The 18,684-nt window shown below is 35.0% G+C and overlaps 2 protein-coding genes across 3 annotated transcripts; one reads left to right on the top strand and one right to left on the bottom strand.

Annotated features, from left to right (window-relative positions):
- Positions 1-138: 138 nt before the first annotated feature.
- On the top strand, positions 139-12,666 carry LOC103838915 (heavy metal-associated isoprenylated plant protein 44). 2 transcript variants are annotated; one of them, XM_033279194.1, is made up of 4 exons: positions 139-5,742; positions 5,775-9,092; positions 9,695-9,770; positions 10,050-12,666. In XM_033279194.1, exons 2-4 carry the CDS (start codon positions 8,943-8,945, stop codon positions 10,370-10,372), a joined length of 549 nt encoding a protein of 182 aa, XP_033135085.1. In that variant the 5' UTR covers positions 139-5,742; positions 5,775-8,942; the 3' UTR covers positions 10,373-12,666. The 2 variants fall into 2 exon arrangements, with proteins under 2 accessions (XP_033135085.1, XP_009113615.1); XM_009115367.3 differs by having other exon boundaries at positions 139-9,092.
- LOC103838916 (nascent polypeptide-associated complex subunit alpha-like protein 4) lies at positions 12,609-13,918 on the bottom strand. The gene is made up of 4 exons (XM_009115368.3): positions 13,686-13,918; positions 13,522-13,606; positions 13,203-13,327; positions 12,609-13,125 (listed from the first exon to the last, which is right to left on the bottom strand). The coding sequence occupies exons 1-4, from the start codon at positions 13,761-13,763 to the stop codon at positions 12,775-12,777; spliced, it is 639 nt and encodes a 212-aa protein (XP_009113616.1). The 5' UTR covers positions 13,764-13,918; the 3' UTR covers positions 12,609-12,774.
- Positions 13,919-18,684: the final 4,766 nt, after the last annotated feature.

Genomic DNA, 18,684 nt, shown 5'->3' with positions numbered 1-18,684 from the left:
CCCATCAGATGAAATAAAGTTCATAAAGTCATTTAATGCCCTTCAGATTTTTTTGGACATGGTTGATTCACTTTTATTTAGCAATCGATTATTCTTTCTCATTTGTAGATTTTGGGCTGAACACAACAAATACCCGCTAATATTCGTTTTTTTTTTAATTCTGGCTTGCTTTGTTCAAATACAAGTATTCGATATGTATTAGACCCCTGGTCAGAGGCGGACACACGTGTTAGGAAGGGGTTGCACCTGCAACAGGTTAAATATAACTATTAAAGAGTTTTAGTCATTGGACAAGAAAAAATCGTAGCTCAGTTGGTGAAATACTCCCTTTCTTGACCCCCTTTTCCTGAGTTCAAACCCTTTGTGTTATTTTTTTTTACTTATTTTAGTATAAAAATGTTTATACTGGGCTGAAGCCCAAACATTTGACACCCCTAAAAAATGGGGCTGGGTCCGCCACTGCCCCTGGTCCATCACTTTCAAACTGAATCGTCTAAAATGACTTTTTAGAAATCTCTCTAGCCTTTTCGCTTCAGAATAAGCCTCACGTGAGTTATAACTAGCATTGATGTCGTATATTGTTTAAAGCCGATAATGTTTCCAGTGTTGCAACATTCTCTTTGTTGAGTTTAAATTAAATGTCCTGAAAATTTTGTCTTGCATGGGATCATTAATCTTGTCTATACACCGTAGTTATAAAAAAAAATTCAGATGGGAAGCTTGTAAGACTGTGGCGTGGTGTATGGAACAAGGAAGATAATGGCGCCGGGAATATCCACCTTGATCCTACATACTTTGGCTTTGGAGAGATAACCAGAGACAAGGAGACGTTCGAGCCTTTGATGAGCATAGTAAGGATGAGGTATGTGTTGGGAGAACGGACTCTGGTTGTTCTATCTTAGCAGGTTCCGGCATGGATTCTTGGCCCACTTGGAACAGGATCTCTACCGATAAGCATAACAGGACATACCTGTCATGATGAGTGTAAGACAGTGGTTCACTGAGCTCGTCCTTGTTAACACCATCGGAGCTCATAACGTTGATAGGTACCATTTCAACTGGAGAGACAACTTCGTGGTGGGAAGGAGCGGTTTTTTGTTGACAGAAGTCAAGATGAGTATGCTAAGAGAGAATATGAAATTAATCATACATTCTTGGCTTGTGTTGACATATTTACTATTATTAGTCTCTACTATTTTACATGTTTTTACGTTATTAACAAAAGATTTGGAACATTTTGCAGGGTTTGTTGTTGGAAGAAGGATGAGATGTAGCAAAACCGTCCTGAAGAAATCTTTAATGAACAAGAGATGATGGTGCTGCATGGGGTTGATCTTGAATTGGACTTGGCCAACTCACTACAACATCAAGCTGCAAAATGATGTGAAGCTATTGCTCGGGAAATAATTTAGGTCAAAGATGACAATGATAACATGACTGATGCGCAAGTGGTTATGGAGTGATGTGATCATGGATAGGTATCTTGAACCAGTTCAGGAGGAGGTTGACAAGAAAGCTGTCTTAACCATTCCGAAGATCAACTGTAAGGAAGTAGAAGGCATTGGACGAGACAAAAATCAGTATTCAATAACCATTGTGGATAAGAACCAGCTGATCAACAATTAGGAAATCCATTTGTGAGTGCTCTTTTTTCCTATCTTGGTGTTGTTCCATTGGTTTTCCAAGATAGGTTATTAACGAGGCTACATAACTTTACCTTATCTCCTGGCCTTCTCGGCCGCCAAGGGAATAGAAAATCTAGAACGCTTCGACATTAATATACTGTTTCCTGACCAAGAAACCAGAGGATGAGAGGGGAAATAATCGATCTACGCACATAACGACGAAGAGGATTCGATCTACTCAATTCCAGAAAAAGTCAAGAAATAATACCTGAAGATGGGGTGCGGATGCCAAGATGTGCAGCTTAGAAATAAGAAGAAAAAAGGGAAATTTAAAAGAGAAATCGTTTTTGTCTTCTCGGAGAAACCGATGGCTTCGATCCCAAATTTGAGAAATGGGGGGGGGGGGGGAGATTTTGAAATTCAAAACGAATTCATTTCTGAAAAATCAGATCGGATCCGATTCACCTACAAATAAGAAAAGGGAATCTGAGATACCAAGGCCGATTCGATCAACGAAATTCTCTAAAACTCAAGGAATCAGAGTCATGCACCGGGTCCAAGCACCATGCCGACAAGCGTACAAATAATGATGCTCACTGAAGGATCAAACATCCTGCCTAAGGCCAGGAGTTCTGCATATAAGTCTTGCCATCCACTGAAATGCAAGACCAGGGTCTCGAACCTTGCTAGATCACTTTCAGACAGGTCCAGAACCTGGGAACACCTACTAGACTCCAGTCTACCTCAGGGAAATCAACTCTACTCCAGGTTCAAACACGGTTCGGGCCTAAGAAAAACATGGAAAAAAAAGAATCACTGGAGCGATGTCCTGCCAAGGGTGCCTGCTGAAATAGAGAAACTCCGATTGACTCAAGTGCACATGTTATTCCCCGACAACTATGACGAAATCGAGAAATAAGGAGAAAACTGTAGGGAAAAAATACTCATGTATAAAAATCCTCCAGGCCTCGGGCAGAACACCGACCTCCATGTTCCTGCTGAGAGGAACCCTGGTTTCGACCCATGCTACCATCCCTGCCTCCGGGTAAAATGGAAGTTTTCTAATTAAAGGGATTCTTCCTTATTTATGAATATGAAAGTGTTTAACCTACCTAACCGACGTCTATGTGACTATATAAGGGGACCTCATACCCTAGAATAAGGGATCGACATTCAGAGACTAAAGAGATTATAGCTAGACGGCTAGAACTAGGGTTTATACACCAAAACGTTGTAGTTCTTGCTCATTCAATCAATAAAACATCTCTTTACTCTCTATTCTTGCTCATCTTCCTGCTCTTCTATTGTTCTGGAGTACTCACAAAGATCCTACACAAATATACCCTAACACTTCCAGGCTCATAAAATTGTAGTTGTAACGTCGTTCCCTATAAAACAAGTCCTCCACAAACCCGAAGTGTCAGGACGTCTGGCCAAATGGGCAATGAAACTGGGAGAATATGATTTAGTGTTTAGGCCAGCTACGGCTATCAAATCACAGGTCCTAGCAGACTTCGTAGTAGAATTTTCTCCCACTATGCTTCCAGCCCTAGAACAGGAGATCAACCTCCGAAATGAGGGAGGAAAGACTGGAGAATGGATTCTACACGTACACGGATACAGTAATATCAAAGGAGCAGGAGTTTTAATAGTACTCACCTCCACTGCATGGAATACAACCTCGAGGGCCGGAAGATGCAATTTCAAGGCAACCAACAACGAAAGCGAATATGAAGTCTTGTCTAACGCTCGCCAAAAAAATGGGGGGCCGAGAACATCCAGGTCTTCAGCGACTCACAACTAATAATCAGCCAGGTGCAGGGAGAATATCAGGCCAAGGATGCTAGTATGATCAAATACATTTCGATCGCCAAGTGCCTAGTCAAAAGTTTTCAAAGCTGTAAGCTTACACATATCCCCAGTGAGCAGAATTCCCAGGCCGACCATGTGGCTAATCTAGGGTCTGCCCTCGAAACTAAAAGCCAGATGAGTATTCCCATGCTGGTGCTTTAGTGTCCAGCAACGGAGAAAGAAGTGGAGCCTGAGGAAATGTTGGCCATCACAGAAGGAGTAACTTGGATGACCCAAATAGTCAAATACCTGGAAACAGATATCCTCCTTGAGGATCACAACGAAAATAGAAGGATCAAGAAGCACACAGCAAGATATATTGTATTTCCCAGGAGAAATTGTTCAGAAGATCCTTCTCCGGCCGTTACCTGCGATGCATCACACCGGGAGAGGCCACCATAATACTCGAAGAATTGCATGAGGGAGAGTGCGGTTCTCATTCGAGCGGCCGAAGCCTGGTATTAAGAGCCAGAAGAGTGGCTACTATTGGCCCACCATGGCGGAAGACGCAACAAACATGCCAGATATCGTGCCAAAGGCATGCTCCGGTTTCCAAGCTTCCCCCAGAATACCTCAACTCTGTGAGCTCTCCCTGGCCTTTCAGGAAATGGGGCATGGATATAGTAGAAAAATTCCCAATAGCTCCGGGGCAGAAAGTCATCCTCCTGATAGTTACCGACTACTTCTCCAAATGGGTGGAAGCCGAAGCATTGAGCAAGATAACTGATCTCCACATCCAAAAATTCATGTGGACTAACGTGATCACCCGCTTTGGGGTCCCGCAAGAGATCATTACCGATAATGGACCCCAGTTACGAGCCATAACTTCAAAGATATTTGAAAGAACTAGGGCATAAAGCTTACCTTCGCCACACCAAGATATCCTCAGTCCAATGAACAAGCGGAATCTACCAACAAGACGGTGGTAAACATGATAAACAAATGCCTGGAAGATGCTCATGGGAGATGGGTAGAAGAATTACACAGAGTTATATGGGCTTATAGTACCACGTCCAAAACGGCCACATAGGAAACTCCCTACTCATTGGTCTACGGCACAGAGGCTATTATACCAACGGAGGTGCACGTAAATGACCTTATCAGAACCTCTCTCTCAGGAAGAAAACGATGAGCTGATGGGCCTGAGCCTCAACCTGCTCGATGAAAAGAGAGAGATAACAAGGCTAAGAAACTGGTCCTACCATCAAGACATCGCCAAAAGCTACAACAAAAGAGTCACAACCAGGACTTTCCAGCAAGGAGACCGGGTTCTTCGACGAGTCTTCGAAAATAAGAAAGACAAACCAGCAGGGAAGCTTGCGCCCAAATGGGAGGGTCCCTATAAGTTAATCGAGGTACGAGGAGCATAAGCCTATAGGCTGCAAGACATCAATGGCAAGATTCAACCAAACTGTTGGAATGCCTTGCACCTCAAAACCTATCATTTTTAAATACAATCTTCGGATCACACTTTACATTGCTATACTACCTATTATTTAAGCATTATGGTTTCCTACTCCTATTTTACACAAAACGTCTCCGGACTGAGCCTATATAATAAAAATTAGTTATGACTAAGGGAGTAGCAGGAATACCAATATACTTAAAGGGGCATACGAGCTGGATCAGGTCTCAAGAGACTTCCGATCTTGGCCAACCCTTTGCCTAAGTGGTATGTCCACAGTAACGATAATGGTTATACGAGAAATAAATTAGATTTGATCCATAAAGATAAAGATAAAGAATTGAATGACTTAATGAGTAAATATGTAAGAATCTAGCTTTAGGAAAAATGTCGACAAAGTGAATTAGAATTTAGAGGAAAATGAAGGTGGGGGGGGGGGGAGAGGGAAAATTGTTTTCATAGCTTTTGACCCGAAAAAAAGAACATAGACATAAGTAAAATGTTTTTGCTTGGTGAGTCTTGATTATGTCTCCTATGCTCTTCTCCTTGTTTTAATCATTTTAAGTTGTGATTAGCGTTTCCATTTACTTTGCCAAATTTGATTTTTTTTAATGGTATTTATTTTAATCGACGTTTCTGATCAGAACGTTTTCTTAGTTACTATTTTCAAATGATTTTATGTTCATTTAAGAATTGAGATTGACCATATAGGCTTGTATGTGTTATTCAATACAAGCCTTACACTTCATTTATGTTGTTCATTTTGTTTTCTTCATTTGGTTTAGCGTTACTGACCTTAAATCTTGTGTCAGAGTTTACATAGTGTTTTAAAAATCGCTTTAGACAGTATCTAGGTGCTAGGTCCTCCAAAACTGTGGTGATTATCTTGTAAGGTCCTCCAAAACTGTGGCGATTATCTTGTAAACCATCTAAAATCTAAACAAAATGTTTACACTATTTTTCTCTCTCCTCGAAATCTTTCTCCATCCTCTATCCTCAGAATTCCTCCCTCTTTGACGTCTCCACCAGCTCCGGCAACCGGTGGTGGCACGCGTGGTTGCCGGGAGCCCTCTCAAATCCTATTCCTCTTTGTATTTTGCTCTGTTTCTCTCATATTCCTCTTCTATGTCGTCTTGCTCGGTGTTCTGGTTTGGTCCTCCGGCGTGGTTCGTTCTGTCTGCGGTTGGTAGATCCTGGTCTGGTGTGTAGGCGCGGCGGGGTGTGATGTGGGTGGGATGTGAGTGAACGGAGTCGGTTTTAAGGGTTCGGCGGCGGCGATTGGATGAGGTTTTCATTTTCTCTCGATCTGGTCCTCTGCCGGCGGTGGGAGCGCGTTAACGTGGTTGTAAGGCTCCTTCTTTTCAGATCCGGTGGTCTTGCCTTCAAGCTATCGTTTTGGAGTGGAGTGGAAGTGGTAGTGATGTGATCATGGGCTGATATATGAAGCTATGGACATGAAAGACATTCAGAAATTGACCCATGATACTAGGTTGCATGTCCAGCCCATTTTTATCAAGTTACAAGCCCAAAAAGATTCATAAACAAGTGGTTTATTTGCTGCCCAAGAGGAGTTACGAAAATTTGGTGTTTCATTGCATGGAAGGCTTCTCTCGCTTGCATGTAAGGAATGCTTGTTTCAAGAACATTTTCTCTCCTCCATACACTGAATTTAGCATTTCCCATGTAATAAGTATTTAACTTTCTCACCAAGTTTAGTATCCTATAAATAAGTTGTAATCTTCATGAAATAAAATAAGAGTTGAGTTTATATTTTTGGAAACATTGAGAGTGATTCTCAAACCTGTTTTTGATCATGGTGTGTCATATCCATTGGTCAAAACTTGTATGATTGTTGGTGTTTAATATCCTTCAATCTAACTCAATCAAACTTGGTGCGTAATATCCAAGGGAGATTGTTATAGGGTAAATCAGAAGCCATCCGCAACTTCTGTGTGACCTTTCGACCCACGTCCATTGATCGTTTGTTGCTTTCGGGCTCATTCGGTGCAAGACTTATCCCTTACCAATTTCAGAGTGTATTCCTTGGAAGGTTTCTCAGCAAGTTTAGTGTATTCCTTCAGTCTAACTTTGTCTAATCTAGTGTATCATATCTAGAGGAAGCCATTATAGGGTAGTATCAAGAGACTTTCCACCCCTCTTGTGTCACCTTTCGATCCACATCCCTTGATCGTTTGTTTCTTTCTAGCTCATTCGGTGCAAGGCTTATCCTTTACCAATTTCAGAGTGTATTCCTTGGGAGGTTTTTATCAGGTACGGTGTCGTCGGAGTTCTGTATTTGCTTGGGGTCCAGTGAGGCACCTCCTTCTCCATCCGGCCAAGTCAAGTTGTACTTTGGGGCTCTTTCTTAAGGTGTGTCTGTTGTGGTTTAGGTTTCTGTGTGGTTGCCGGTCTGCGGTGGTTGTCGTGTGCGGTCGTCGGATTGTTTCTGGGCTGGGTCGTCTATGACCTGCGCCTCGAACTCTCCGGTAGTCACTACTGCTTTCTCTTCACGTTTCTCACCGCTCTTGTGCTGTTACATCGCATCTGCTCAGTGTGATGCCTCCTCCTTTCCATTTCTTTGGGGTTCTCAACGGTCTCCTCCATTGCTTTCTCTCCGACGAGGCTTTATAGAGCTCCCATCAGTTCTCGGTGTGAGCGCGAGGCAAGGCTTCAGACCTCCGTTTGAGTCTCAAAGCTCTATTTCCTTGAAGGAGACTTGTGTGCTGATTGGTCATCCCAGCTCCATTGTCAGGTCGCTTGATCACCAATGGAGGGCTGATCTATCTCTATATTGTAGGTTTGGGCGAGCGGCTCAGGTGGCTCTCATTGCTCCATGTCTTCTTGCATCTGCTCGCATTATAAATCCGAAGCCGAGCATAATAAGTGTGATTTTGGTGGTCTTGGGACGTCAAGCCAGATTGGCGCTCTAGTGTGCTTGATACAAGTGGAGATTCTTAGCTCGGGTCTCAGGCTCCTCTACCGGTGGTGGTTGGTGGCTTGTGATTCCTTCAGCCGGTCTTTGAAAAGCTGTGTATGGTTGGTGTCAATCTTTTGGAGTAGCGCTTTGGGCTAGCCAACTTCTACCGAGCGTGGTCTCATATTTTATCAAAGGCTCCGAACCCATTTGGCAATGATGCAGTATCGGCCAGGCTATCCGTCTGCTAGTGTTTTGTGTTTATGTATTAATGTTATGTCTTTTGATCCTCCAATGTTGCTTCTTCTTTCTTTTTGGTGTTTAGGTTTTTAGTCTTTTTTGCTACTAGTATTCTTTATACTGTTCTCAAAAACTTAAAACTTTGGTATATAAAACTTAACATCTACACCAAAAAAAAAATCTAAACAAATCTAATATTATAATAAAACTAATTATGATTTGTTATTTATAAATTATAGTAATTTATATATTATAATATAGAATCTTATGTAAATAAAATACTATGAATTTTATCATTTTTAGATAATGATATTTAATATAAAATATTATATATTTTTAGTTTATTATTATATTTTTTAAACGCCTAAACTATTTAACTAATAGTAACGTCCGATTAATCGTTTTAGACGGTTTTAGGTGTTAGACGTTGAGTCATCGTCACCTAGCACCTAGCACTTTTCTTTAACTCTGGGAATAGTTTTTTTCATTGTATTTAAAATTTTTTTCTTATCAATACTGTATTTTAAGTTCGTTATTATATATGAACGTGTACATATACTTTTCCTCGTCATAAGGCCGATCCCTGCTTATTAAAACAACTTAACAAGATTATTTTATGAAAAGAAGTTAAAAGAACACGAGTTAGCAATAGCGTCGACGTGTGTTCGAGAGATCACGAGATGTAACAATAAAAAGCTGGTTACTTTGCTTTACATAACATCTCCATCTCAATTTCTACATATTCTTTCCGTAATTTAGTTAGTCTCTTGTTTACTCATGTCGAAATGTGTCTCAGCTTCTCCTACCTCCCAAGCATTCATATCTCTAGTTATCTATATATTTACCCTCACGTATATATTGAATCCGATATTCTATGGTATATTCCAGAAACAATAATCAATCGTAGATGTCTACTTTTATAGCAAAGAGTCTCGGGTCCATTGTCTCTATTGTAGCAAGATTTTTCTCTTTCCGACGCCGTCCTAAGTCTAATACAAGACCCACCACACATATCAGCTACTTCAGGATGTCTAAGAAACGCCCACTTTCTTTGCAGGTTATTTTTTTCTCTTTGAAATCAAGCCCATTGTTGCCTCTAACGCAATCGCAATAAGAGGCACTGGCTTTTTTTTTCCTTTTTAAATTCGTTTTGGCTTCCTTTAGAAAATTTTTACGGTGTTAGAATCAAAATACTTTCCAGAATGATAATGATGAAATAAAAAATATAGATTATAATGATACTTTTGCCATATGGTGGTATATATCGTAAATAAACATATAACAATGGTTGGTTCTGGCTAGAATTGTTGTACTATTTCAGTAATAATTGTAGAACCAATAGGACACATAAAAGGCGAGACCACCGATGAACATTTGAACCACATGCTGACCGTCCCAATACAATGGCCTAGCTTTCTATTTGTCCACGGTGTTTGGTGGAATTTAATTTGTTTAGCTTTCGATGAATTTGTTTTATTTGAGTATATGCAGAACGGATTAGCTTACTTTTGTTAAATGTGCTCCATTAAATGACAATTCCTATGCCCTACTTGGTTTCTATATATTCTGTTAATCCGTTTGACAGAAATTCTAGTTTTCATGTATACATCCAAAGTTTCTCATACGAAACCTAAAGCTTTGTGTTGGTCCTTCGCGTAGACGGTTGATCTCAAGGTCAGGATGTGTTGCACTGGTTGTGTCAGGATCGTTAGGAAGGCAATCTCAAAACTCCGAGGTAACAAAATAAACCCACAAGCATAAAGCCACCCATTAAAAAAAAAAAAACATAAAACCACTCCATGATATTTTATATTAATTTATAAAAATATGAACTCATTGAATTTAGAGAAATATTAATTTATGTTGTGTTTATTTGGATCAAGAAATTAATCCAGAATTAAATTTTATTAATTTATCAGATATTCATTAATTGATGTTACACTGTACATAATCAGTTAATAAGCTCTCTTGTTAAAGACAAGGTTATATTTAATGAAATTGGTTGAAATCACAGGAGTTGATTCAGTAGAGGTGGAGAGAGAGATGGGAAGAGTGAGAGTGGTGGGATACGTCGACAGAAACAAAGTGCTCAAAGCCGTGAGACGAGCCGGGAAGAGAGCTGAGTTTTGGCCATACCCTGAGCCTCCACTTTACTTCACATCTACTCAAAACTATTTTGTTGATCCCTCAAAAGAGTTTAAAGAGAGTTATAACTATTACAGACACGGTTACAATGGTACGGAACAACATGGTAATATCCCTGCAGGTAGTCGTGGAGACGACAGGGTTAGCAATATGTTTAATGACGATAACGTCAATGCATGCAGTGTCATGTAGCTGCTTAAAAACGACTGAAAACTTGACGCAAAACTAAATACTAATAGAATAAAACATGAGAAGTTCTTTTTTTTCTTCTAATTTGTATTGCAACATTTTATGATGTGTAAAACAAAATTACTGTTGTAAGAAAAATCAAAGATTTAATGTGGAGTGTACACAATGTCGACATGAAGTGATAAATAACAAGAGAAGAGGGTTCAAAAGAGTTCAAGAGACTTCAAAAATAAACACAGTAACTCCGTGAATAGTAACTTCAATTGTTTTGGTTGCTCTAGAAAAATAAACCTACTAATAATCTTTTAGCCACCATTGTAAAAATCAAGGAAATCAATTTTTTTCTTCTCTTTCTTGTTCTTCATGTTCTTCAGTTTCAAGCAAGTAAACCATTCTAAATCTTTCTCTAACTGTTGAACCGATGAATAAGGTGGGAGTTTGTCCATTGGAAAACAAAACCTGTACTACAACCTGGATATATATGTACTCTAGAGAAATCGGTTAATTCATAAGTCAACAGAGTCTAACGATCTCGATCAGTACATGTACACATGAGCTGTGTAGATACATACACCAACACTTAATTAATTCACATTCAATACACGAACTAAAAAATACAGTTTTCAAATACATTGACCAATTGTCCTTTACTCAACATTATTTTTCTGTTTTTAAATATTAATTTAAAATAATTAAAATTTATTAATCAGGATTTATGTAAAATTATAGTTTTGTAAGTGCATATATTAAGAATATTTATGTAATATCAATTTAGAAAGAATTACATTTCATTTAAAATATATCAGGTAAAATTTATTCTGGTACAATTCATTTTATTTTAAGTTTCATAATATTATCTAAATTTTTGAAAATTTTGAACTGTGTTAACTTATTTTGTATATATTAAAAACAAATTATGACTTGTATATATAGGAAATGAACATGTAAATAATAAAAAATCTTATATTAGTTGGTGATATATATTTCGTAAATTTTTGTTAGAATTCAATTATATAGTTAATATCCGTAATACATGTATCATTAAAGAAAAACGAAATAGAAAACATATCATATATTATTAATACATGTAATGTTATGTAACATAAATGGTCTGAATAATTTTCATAACGCTTTGGAATATTCCTTAAATATATTTATTTGCTGATTAATTTTAATTAATAATAATTTTCTAAAACTAATGAATGACATGACTTTGTAAATAAATTAAAAATCAAGGACAGAATCCTAGTATGAATTATGTTTTAATAGTATAGATAGTATAGATGGGAAAAGGAGAAAACTCAAAAATAAGGAGGAGTTTTTTATTAAATATTTAATAAACCATTGGGTAAATCCCACCTAATCCATAAACCCTAAATTTTAAACTTTAAACGTAAACCTTAAACCCTTGGATAAATCCTAAACTCTAAATCAAAAACACTAAACACTAAAACACCCAAGGGTTTAGGTTTTATGATTTAAGGTTTAGGGTTTAGTGTTTAGTGTTTTGGATTTATCCAAAGGTTTACGGTTTACCCAAGGGTTAAAGATTTAGGATTTAGGGTTTAGTGTTTTGCTGACAACGTTAAAGATATATTTAAAAAAAAAATATTTTGTAATTACTATTATTTTTTATTTATTTATTTTACCTATTATTTTAAAAACATAACATAACTTGACAATATTTTATTTTTTTTAAAGATATCGAATATGAAATAACACAATTCTATTGGTTTGTGAACCTAAAGGTTCACAGGGTGAATCCAATAATAAGTCTTAAAATAATACATGTTTAATACTCATATTTTTCATAGTATAAATAGTTTTAGAAGTATTTTTTCACATTTGAATACAACTTTTGTACTTTTTAGATATTGTGACCAATTAAATTATGTATTTAAAAAAAGAAAATAGTTGATATATGATATTTTTTTTAAAGTAACAACTTTCTTAATATTAATATTTTTAGCTCTGTGAAAAAAAAAGTTTTACCTAAAACTACATAATTTTTTTCACATTTTGATATGAGAAACTGAACCAACTATGCTACGTTACTGAGCTAGAGAAGTTTGGCTAGGAAAAGTGTATGTAGACTAGATTGCAGTGAGTCATCTCTGTGTATGTGAATCTGGCTTTGAATGCTAAATAGTGCATCAACTTTCTGATACAATCTTTGTTCTGTCATTCAAATTCTTGAATTTTAAGAGCATAACTCTCTACCATTAAACTGTCCACAGCGTAAGATAAGATGTGTCAATTATAGACTTTGAAGGAAATATGTTTATGGCTCATAGAAGGAAAAAATAAGCCTTAAAAGTGGGGAAATACAAATAATGTTCAAGAAAATGCTTCGGAAATGCAAGTGAACTACAAAAGAGGACCAATGCGGGTTCTTGAAACTCAACCTATGTAGTGAGTTCCATAATGGCGGAAACGATATCTCCATCATTAGTCTTAAGAGCCTTAACGGCTTTGGCCTTTGAGACACCAGCTTGAGTCATCACAAGATCAATGTCCTTAGCTTCAACACCAGTCTCATCAACATCATCATCATCTTCCTCCTCTTGTGCAACAGTGACTGCTTCGGAGGCATCAGCGTTGGGGATCATAGATCCAACATCAGGCATCTTGAACCTCTGAGCAGCTTGGGCTTGCAGCTGAGAGCTCATATCATCAATCTTGGCCTCACCGAATATCACATAGGTCTCAGAGTTGGGACTCTTGAACACATCTGGCTTCGAGATGACAAACAAAACCTGAGGTATACACAGAATCAAAAACATTGATGTTCAAGAAATATTTGAAAAATGTCAATAAAGGCGTGTGTTCTTACGTTCTTTGATCTCTTGATTGTGACTCTGCTAACATCAGTGACAGGTTTCATTCCAAGTTTCAGCATTGCTTTGCGGCTTTTCTTCTCGCTTCTACTTTGCTTTGAGCTCTCATTCTCACCAGCTCCTTCACACACAACAACATAAGCCAAACTCTTTATCATTGTAAGTCCAAAGAAATGTATCGCATAACCAGCAAGCCTTGTGAAGCAGTAATGAAGAGACTAACAAAGATTCTATCACTCACAAACTAGAAACAGAACAGATTCAATCACTAATACACACAACAAAGAGAATCAAATCTAGAAAAAAGGAATATACCATCAACGTTATCGTCTTCGTCGTCATCAATATCATCTTCCTCCTCTCCATCTTTCACATCCTCCACAACGACATCATCGTCATTCTACTCCACCAAAAATCAATCGTCAAATCACGAGAAATTGAAACAGCTCCTCAATAGAGAGAACGAGAAGAAAACGAACCTGGAGCTTCATTTGCTCTTTGATGGCATCCATCAACTGCTCCTCAGTGTTAACTTCTTCAATGACTGGGCCTGGCATCTTCTTCAACCTCTTATCTTCTTCTTCCTTCCTTCGTAGAGAACGAAACCCTTAGAACAGCGCAGCGTGACCTTAAATATTGAGAGGCGTAAACTACTGCTTGGGCCTTACCCTAAATTAAGCCCGGTTTAATAAAATGGGCCCAAACCGAATGATGTAACCTGTATACATTAAATATAAGTCCACAATATTTGTTTTCGTCAACGGCGATAAATTATTATTTATTTAATATGATAGGTAAATTCCGATTTACTTTTTAATTCAGTTAATGTCATTTTTCAAAAATAATACATACCGTATCAATTTTATAATTTTTATTTAATAAATATTATAAATTAATTTTTTTAGTTATATTAATTCATTTATTACACAATTCAATGATAAAATTATAAAAAAGGAAATTCCATTGTATAACTTTCAATTCAAACATTTAATAAACCAAAACACCTCTAACATCTACCGGCTCAACTTCTTCAACCTTTGTTCTCTGTTTTTTTAACTCTGAAAAAAAATTTAAGCAATAAGATTATTGACAAATTTCTTTACATCTGAAATAGGTTCAATCGGAATTTGAAACGAGATCTCTTCTTATTCTCATATTATTTTATATTGGTGCTCACATAATGTAAATGGAATAAACAACATCTTCTATACTATTTGTAGAGGATCCATATTATATATAATACATAAAAATAACATATTTCAATATATTGTATAGATTATATTTGGGTTTAGGATTTAGCGTAGGGTTTAGATTTAGTAATTGGGAATTGAGGTTTAGTATTTAGGGGTTAGGCTAGGGATTAGTATTTAGAGGTTGGGTGGAGTTGAAGTACTATACTACTTCCGTTATATGGAAAAGAACATTAATAAACTTTCACCATGCGGTTGTGCATTCCATCTTGTTTAAAGCACAATCAATATGATCGCATATAGCATGAATTCATGTCATTCCTTATATAAGATAGCACCATTCACTATTAACCATCCATTTACTCTCTACAATGCATAAATATGCGGTACATAAGTATATGACGTGTGTGTTGCATTACGCAAGGTGATAGCAAATAGTTGTGTTTCATTTTTTTCCATACAATGTCATTCAGTCTCTCTTTTTTTTTAATGGGTACTTACAAAGGATAAGAGTATAACTGGATGAAATAAGTGTTAAATGTTAGTGAGTTAATTATGTCAAAATCATTGACATATTCATAATTTTCATTGAGAATTTGGTTATATAGCAAATTAACCCTTATAAAAATTATACGTAAAATGCAAGAAAAAAGAAACAAGAAAATAGCGAAAAAATTCAAATAATATCATAAACCTGAAATAATGTCTATATTTTCAAGTATTTTTCTTTTAACTTCAGGAAAATCATTTCTTCTTTTCATGAGTATACATATTTTGAATTTTCATTTTTAATAAATGTATATTTTCTTTCACTGTTTATAGTTTACACTTAAATATTATAAATTCATAATAAAATAATTGATTTTAGGTTTGTAATGAATACATAACAGGGTAAGAAAACAATTTTTTTCTCTCCGGGAGCGACGATTTCATCAACCTCCTCTTTGCACTTTTCAAATCCATTTATCGTTCTTTTTTTTGTTCAAACCTCAACTTTCATTTACCAAAAGGATGAACATGGGATTACAACCACAATCAATTTTAACCCAACATACAAACGACGAGATCTAATAACACCCAGGAACACTAAATTGGATCCTACACAATCCGATCTGAGATATCGCTGTATTTTTCACCACATCGAAACGAGAACAACTCCCTACCCGAGCTGAACCGTTTCTTAAACCCTAACTTGGACTAAAGAACCAAGGCAAACAGAGTACACAAGTAGATCCTAAGTTGAATTCGATTATTATTCAAGTACCAATTGTTAATCACCACAAGATTAGCTTGAAGATCATGGATTAACAATATCAACACCAAAGCGCATTATCCTTTTATTGTTCTTAGTGTCACCGATATTTGTCGGTAGCTCCGTCCCTTCTTTAATTTCTTTTTCAATTTTATAATTTCGCAGAATATTATCAGAGAAAGAGAAAGATTATAAGTGTATCACCAAAACAAAAGCATGGAACTATGTTTCTTTAACATTTTTCCTTCATCTATCGAAACATCATCTCTGATTATTATGTCAGTTATCTTCCAGCGGTTTTTGCTAAATCTTTGCCAATTCTAACATGTATTGTTAGTTTGTGTTATTTTACATTGGTTATCATGAAAGTGTGATGACTAGCAAAAAGTTTCAAATAAATCGTCACAGATTTGTTACAAAATATAACGATTCAATATGAAGAAGAATATGTAGAGACAAGAGGAATAAATTTTATGTCAGCCAACCATTTTTTCAGAACTTATATGTTGATATGCTATTTTGGTATGAAAATATTTGTTTGAAATCATGGAATGCATCATCGAGGAAGCGACAATATAAAAGTATCTTTGTTGTATGCATCTTATATATTAAAACAGAAGTCATGACTTCTTTTCATGTGTGATTTTTTAAGTTTGGACTATTCCTAGAAAATATCATATTTTACATAAGTTCATTATTATATCTTTTAATATCTTTATCTTTTTATTTGAAATACAAATGAATCTATTTAAAATGTTCTAACAAAATCTTTTTAAAATCTTCTTAGAATCTTCTTAAATTTACTTTCAAAAATTAGTTAGCTTTAATTTAAATTATCATAAAATATAATTAGAAATTAAAATTGAATATAGTTTTGGTTTATAAACGAAAATTTAAATAAAATGAAATTAATTAATCTTACAAATACATTTACTAATAATTTTTAAAGATTTTGTTAGAAATAAATATTTATATTTATTTTAATTTTTCAAATTTGTTTTCTAATAAAATAAAAATCATGATTTTTTTATGAATGATATTTTTATTTGGACCATCATTTAAATTTTATATTAAATGTATATCACTAATGCTAATATACATAATATTTTGAACTACTTTAATCATAATATCTTTTATATCTTTTATTTAAAAAAAAAAATTAAAATTCTAACAAATCTCATGAAAAAGATTATAATAAGATCTTAATTGTCATAAATTAAATATAAATATTTTCAACTAATTTTGTAATTAGTAATGAAATGTTACTAAAAGAATAAAACTATATCCTATTTTATCAATTTTATAATAATATCTATCATTTTAAAATAAAAATGTTATATTGAAAAAAATATGATAAAATTATTTTAAATTGATAAGTTAACATATTTTATTTTCATAAATATAAAATATTTATGCTCAAAATATAATATGTAGGTAGAACGGGTTAATATTAGTAAACTATATAATACATGTATAAAAATTTAACTTATCTTAAACTTTTTAATATACAGCAATTTATTATATAAAGTTAATAAACATTAGAAATTACTAAAAAATCTAGCGATTTGAATTACGGATCATGATTATAAATAAATTAAATACAAAATTGTTTTCATATATGTTTTCATGCATTAAAAAATTTAGTTTAGTAATCAAACGCAAATTCAATAAGACAAATATATAATAAGTAACATATATATATGTGATGATTTTAATTTACAGCATGAAAACTATAAAATTATTATATTTGGCATAATTATACAAATATTTAAATATGTGAGTAACATTAAAAATACATAATAATTATGTAAAACAAATATCTATATATATAAATGTGAAAATATATACCCGCACGGTTGTGCGGGTGGAAATCTAGTATATCCTTACAATCGTTGAAAATTGGTCATTTCAATCATTATTTCTTACAGTTGAATCTATACATTGAATTTTAAACCAAAGAATATTATAGATCTAAATTAAAATGAGGCTAATGTAATACAACAAAGAGTAATACTCAAAATGTGAGAAAGATTTCAAATTCGCAAAAAACTTATGGTCTTTCATGTTTTTGTTATTTTATTTGTTGGTTTTCATTGTTGTATATGTATTTGTATAATTTTTTAGAATCTAATTAATAAATAAATTTAATTTGTTAAAAAACATGGTAAGCACGAATACATCAATTTCTAAATAAAATGATCTATAGATCTCAAGCATTCCTATGAGACAAGCAAACTCTAAATCTGTTAATAATGTTAGCCAATAATCACTTTTAACAGTAGATTAATTAATTGATCCACAATCACAAACAAATAATACATGGCCGATTGAGTCTTTGGTGGTGGATGATGATGTGACAATTATCCAAAGTTTACCCATCAGTCGGATAGGTGTGCATGATTCGATGGGATATCATTTCACCAAATTGGGGAAATATAAGGTTAATGTAAGCTCAAGAATATTGAGCTTAATGAAGCAGGAAGATTGTGATCGTGAAATGATGATGTGGCTGCGAAGAATATGGAAAGGGGATATTCGAGATTTGTAAATGCTTGACTATAAAGAGAAGGAGACCGAAATGTGATTAGATTAGCCGTTTTGACAAGAAAGAGAAGCACACTCAAACGAGAGAATCTCGAGTTAGGGTTATTGGTGAGTGAAAGACTTGTGAGAGAAGCAACTGCTGTTGCATTAAGAGATCTTGGGTATTTAGAAATTGGTCAATCGTGATGCAAAAGTTGTGTTTAGTCACGTAAGTTTGATTGAACAAGAATGTTATATTTGTTCAAATGATTTCTAATAAAGGTATTCTTTAAAAATGAAACTCTTATCTCTAAGTCCTTTGATTATCCAGGTTCTCGGTATTTCATTTGTTATCAGATCAGACAACCTCTAAGATTCTCGATATCGTTTACAAGTTTAGATCTTGGGAAGAAGATGGATAATATTAATCATTTCACATTGATTCAAAAAGGAAGAGATTATGTTTCTGCCACTGATCCCGAATCTGAAAATGAAAGTGATGTAAAGAAGAAG

Source organism: Brassica rapa, chromosome A09 (genome assembly GCF_000309985.2).
Source record: "Brassica rapa cultivar Chiifu-401-42 chromosome A09, CAAS_Brap_v3.01, whole genome shotgun sequence".
NCBI lineage: Eukaryota > Viridiplantae > Streptophyta > Magnoliopsida > Brassicales > Brassicaceae > Brassica > Brassica rapa.
Note: the sequence above shows the minus strand (reverse complement) of the source record. Positions and strands in the feature narration are given on the sequence as shown.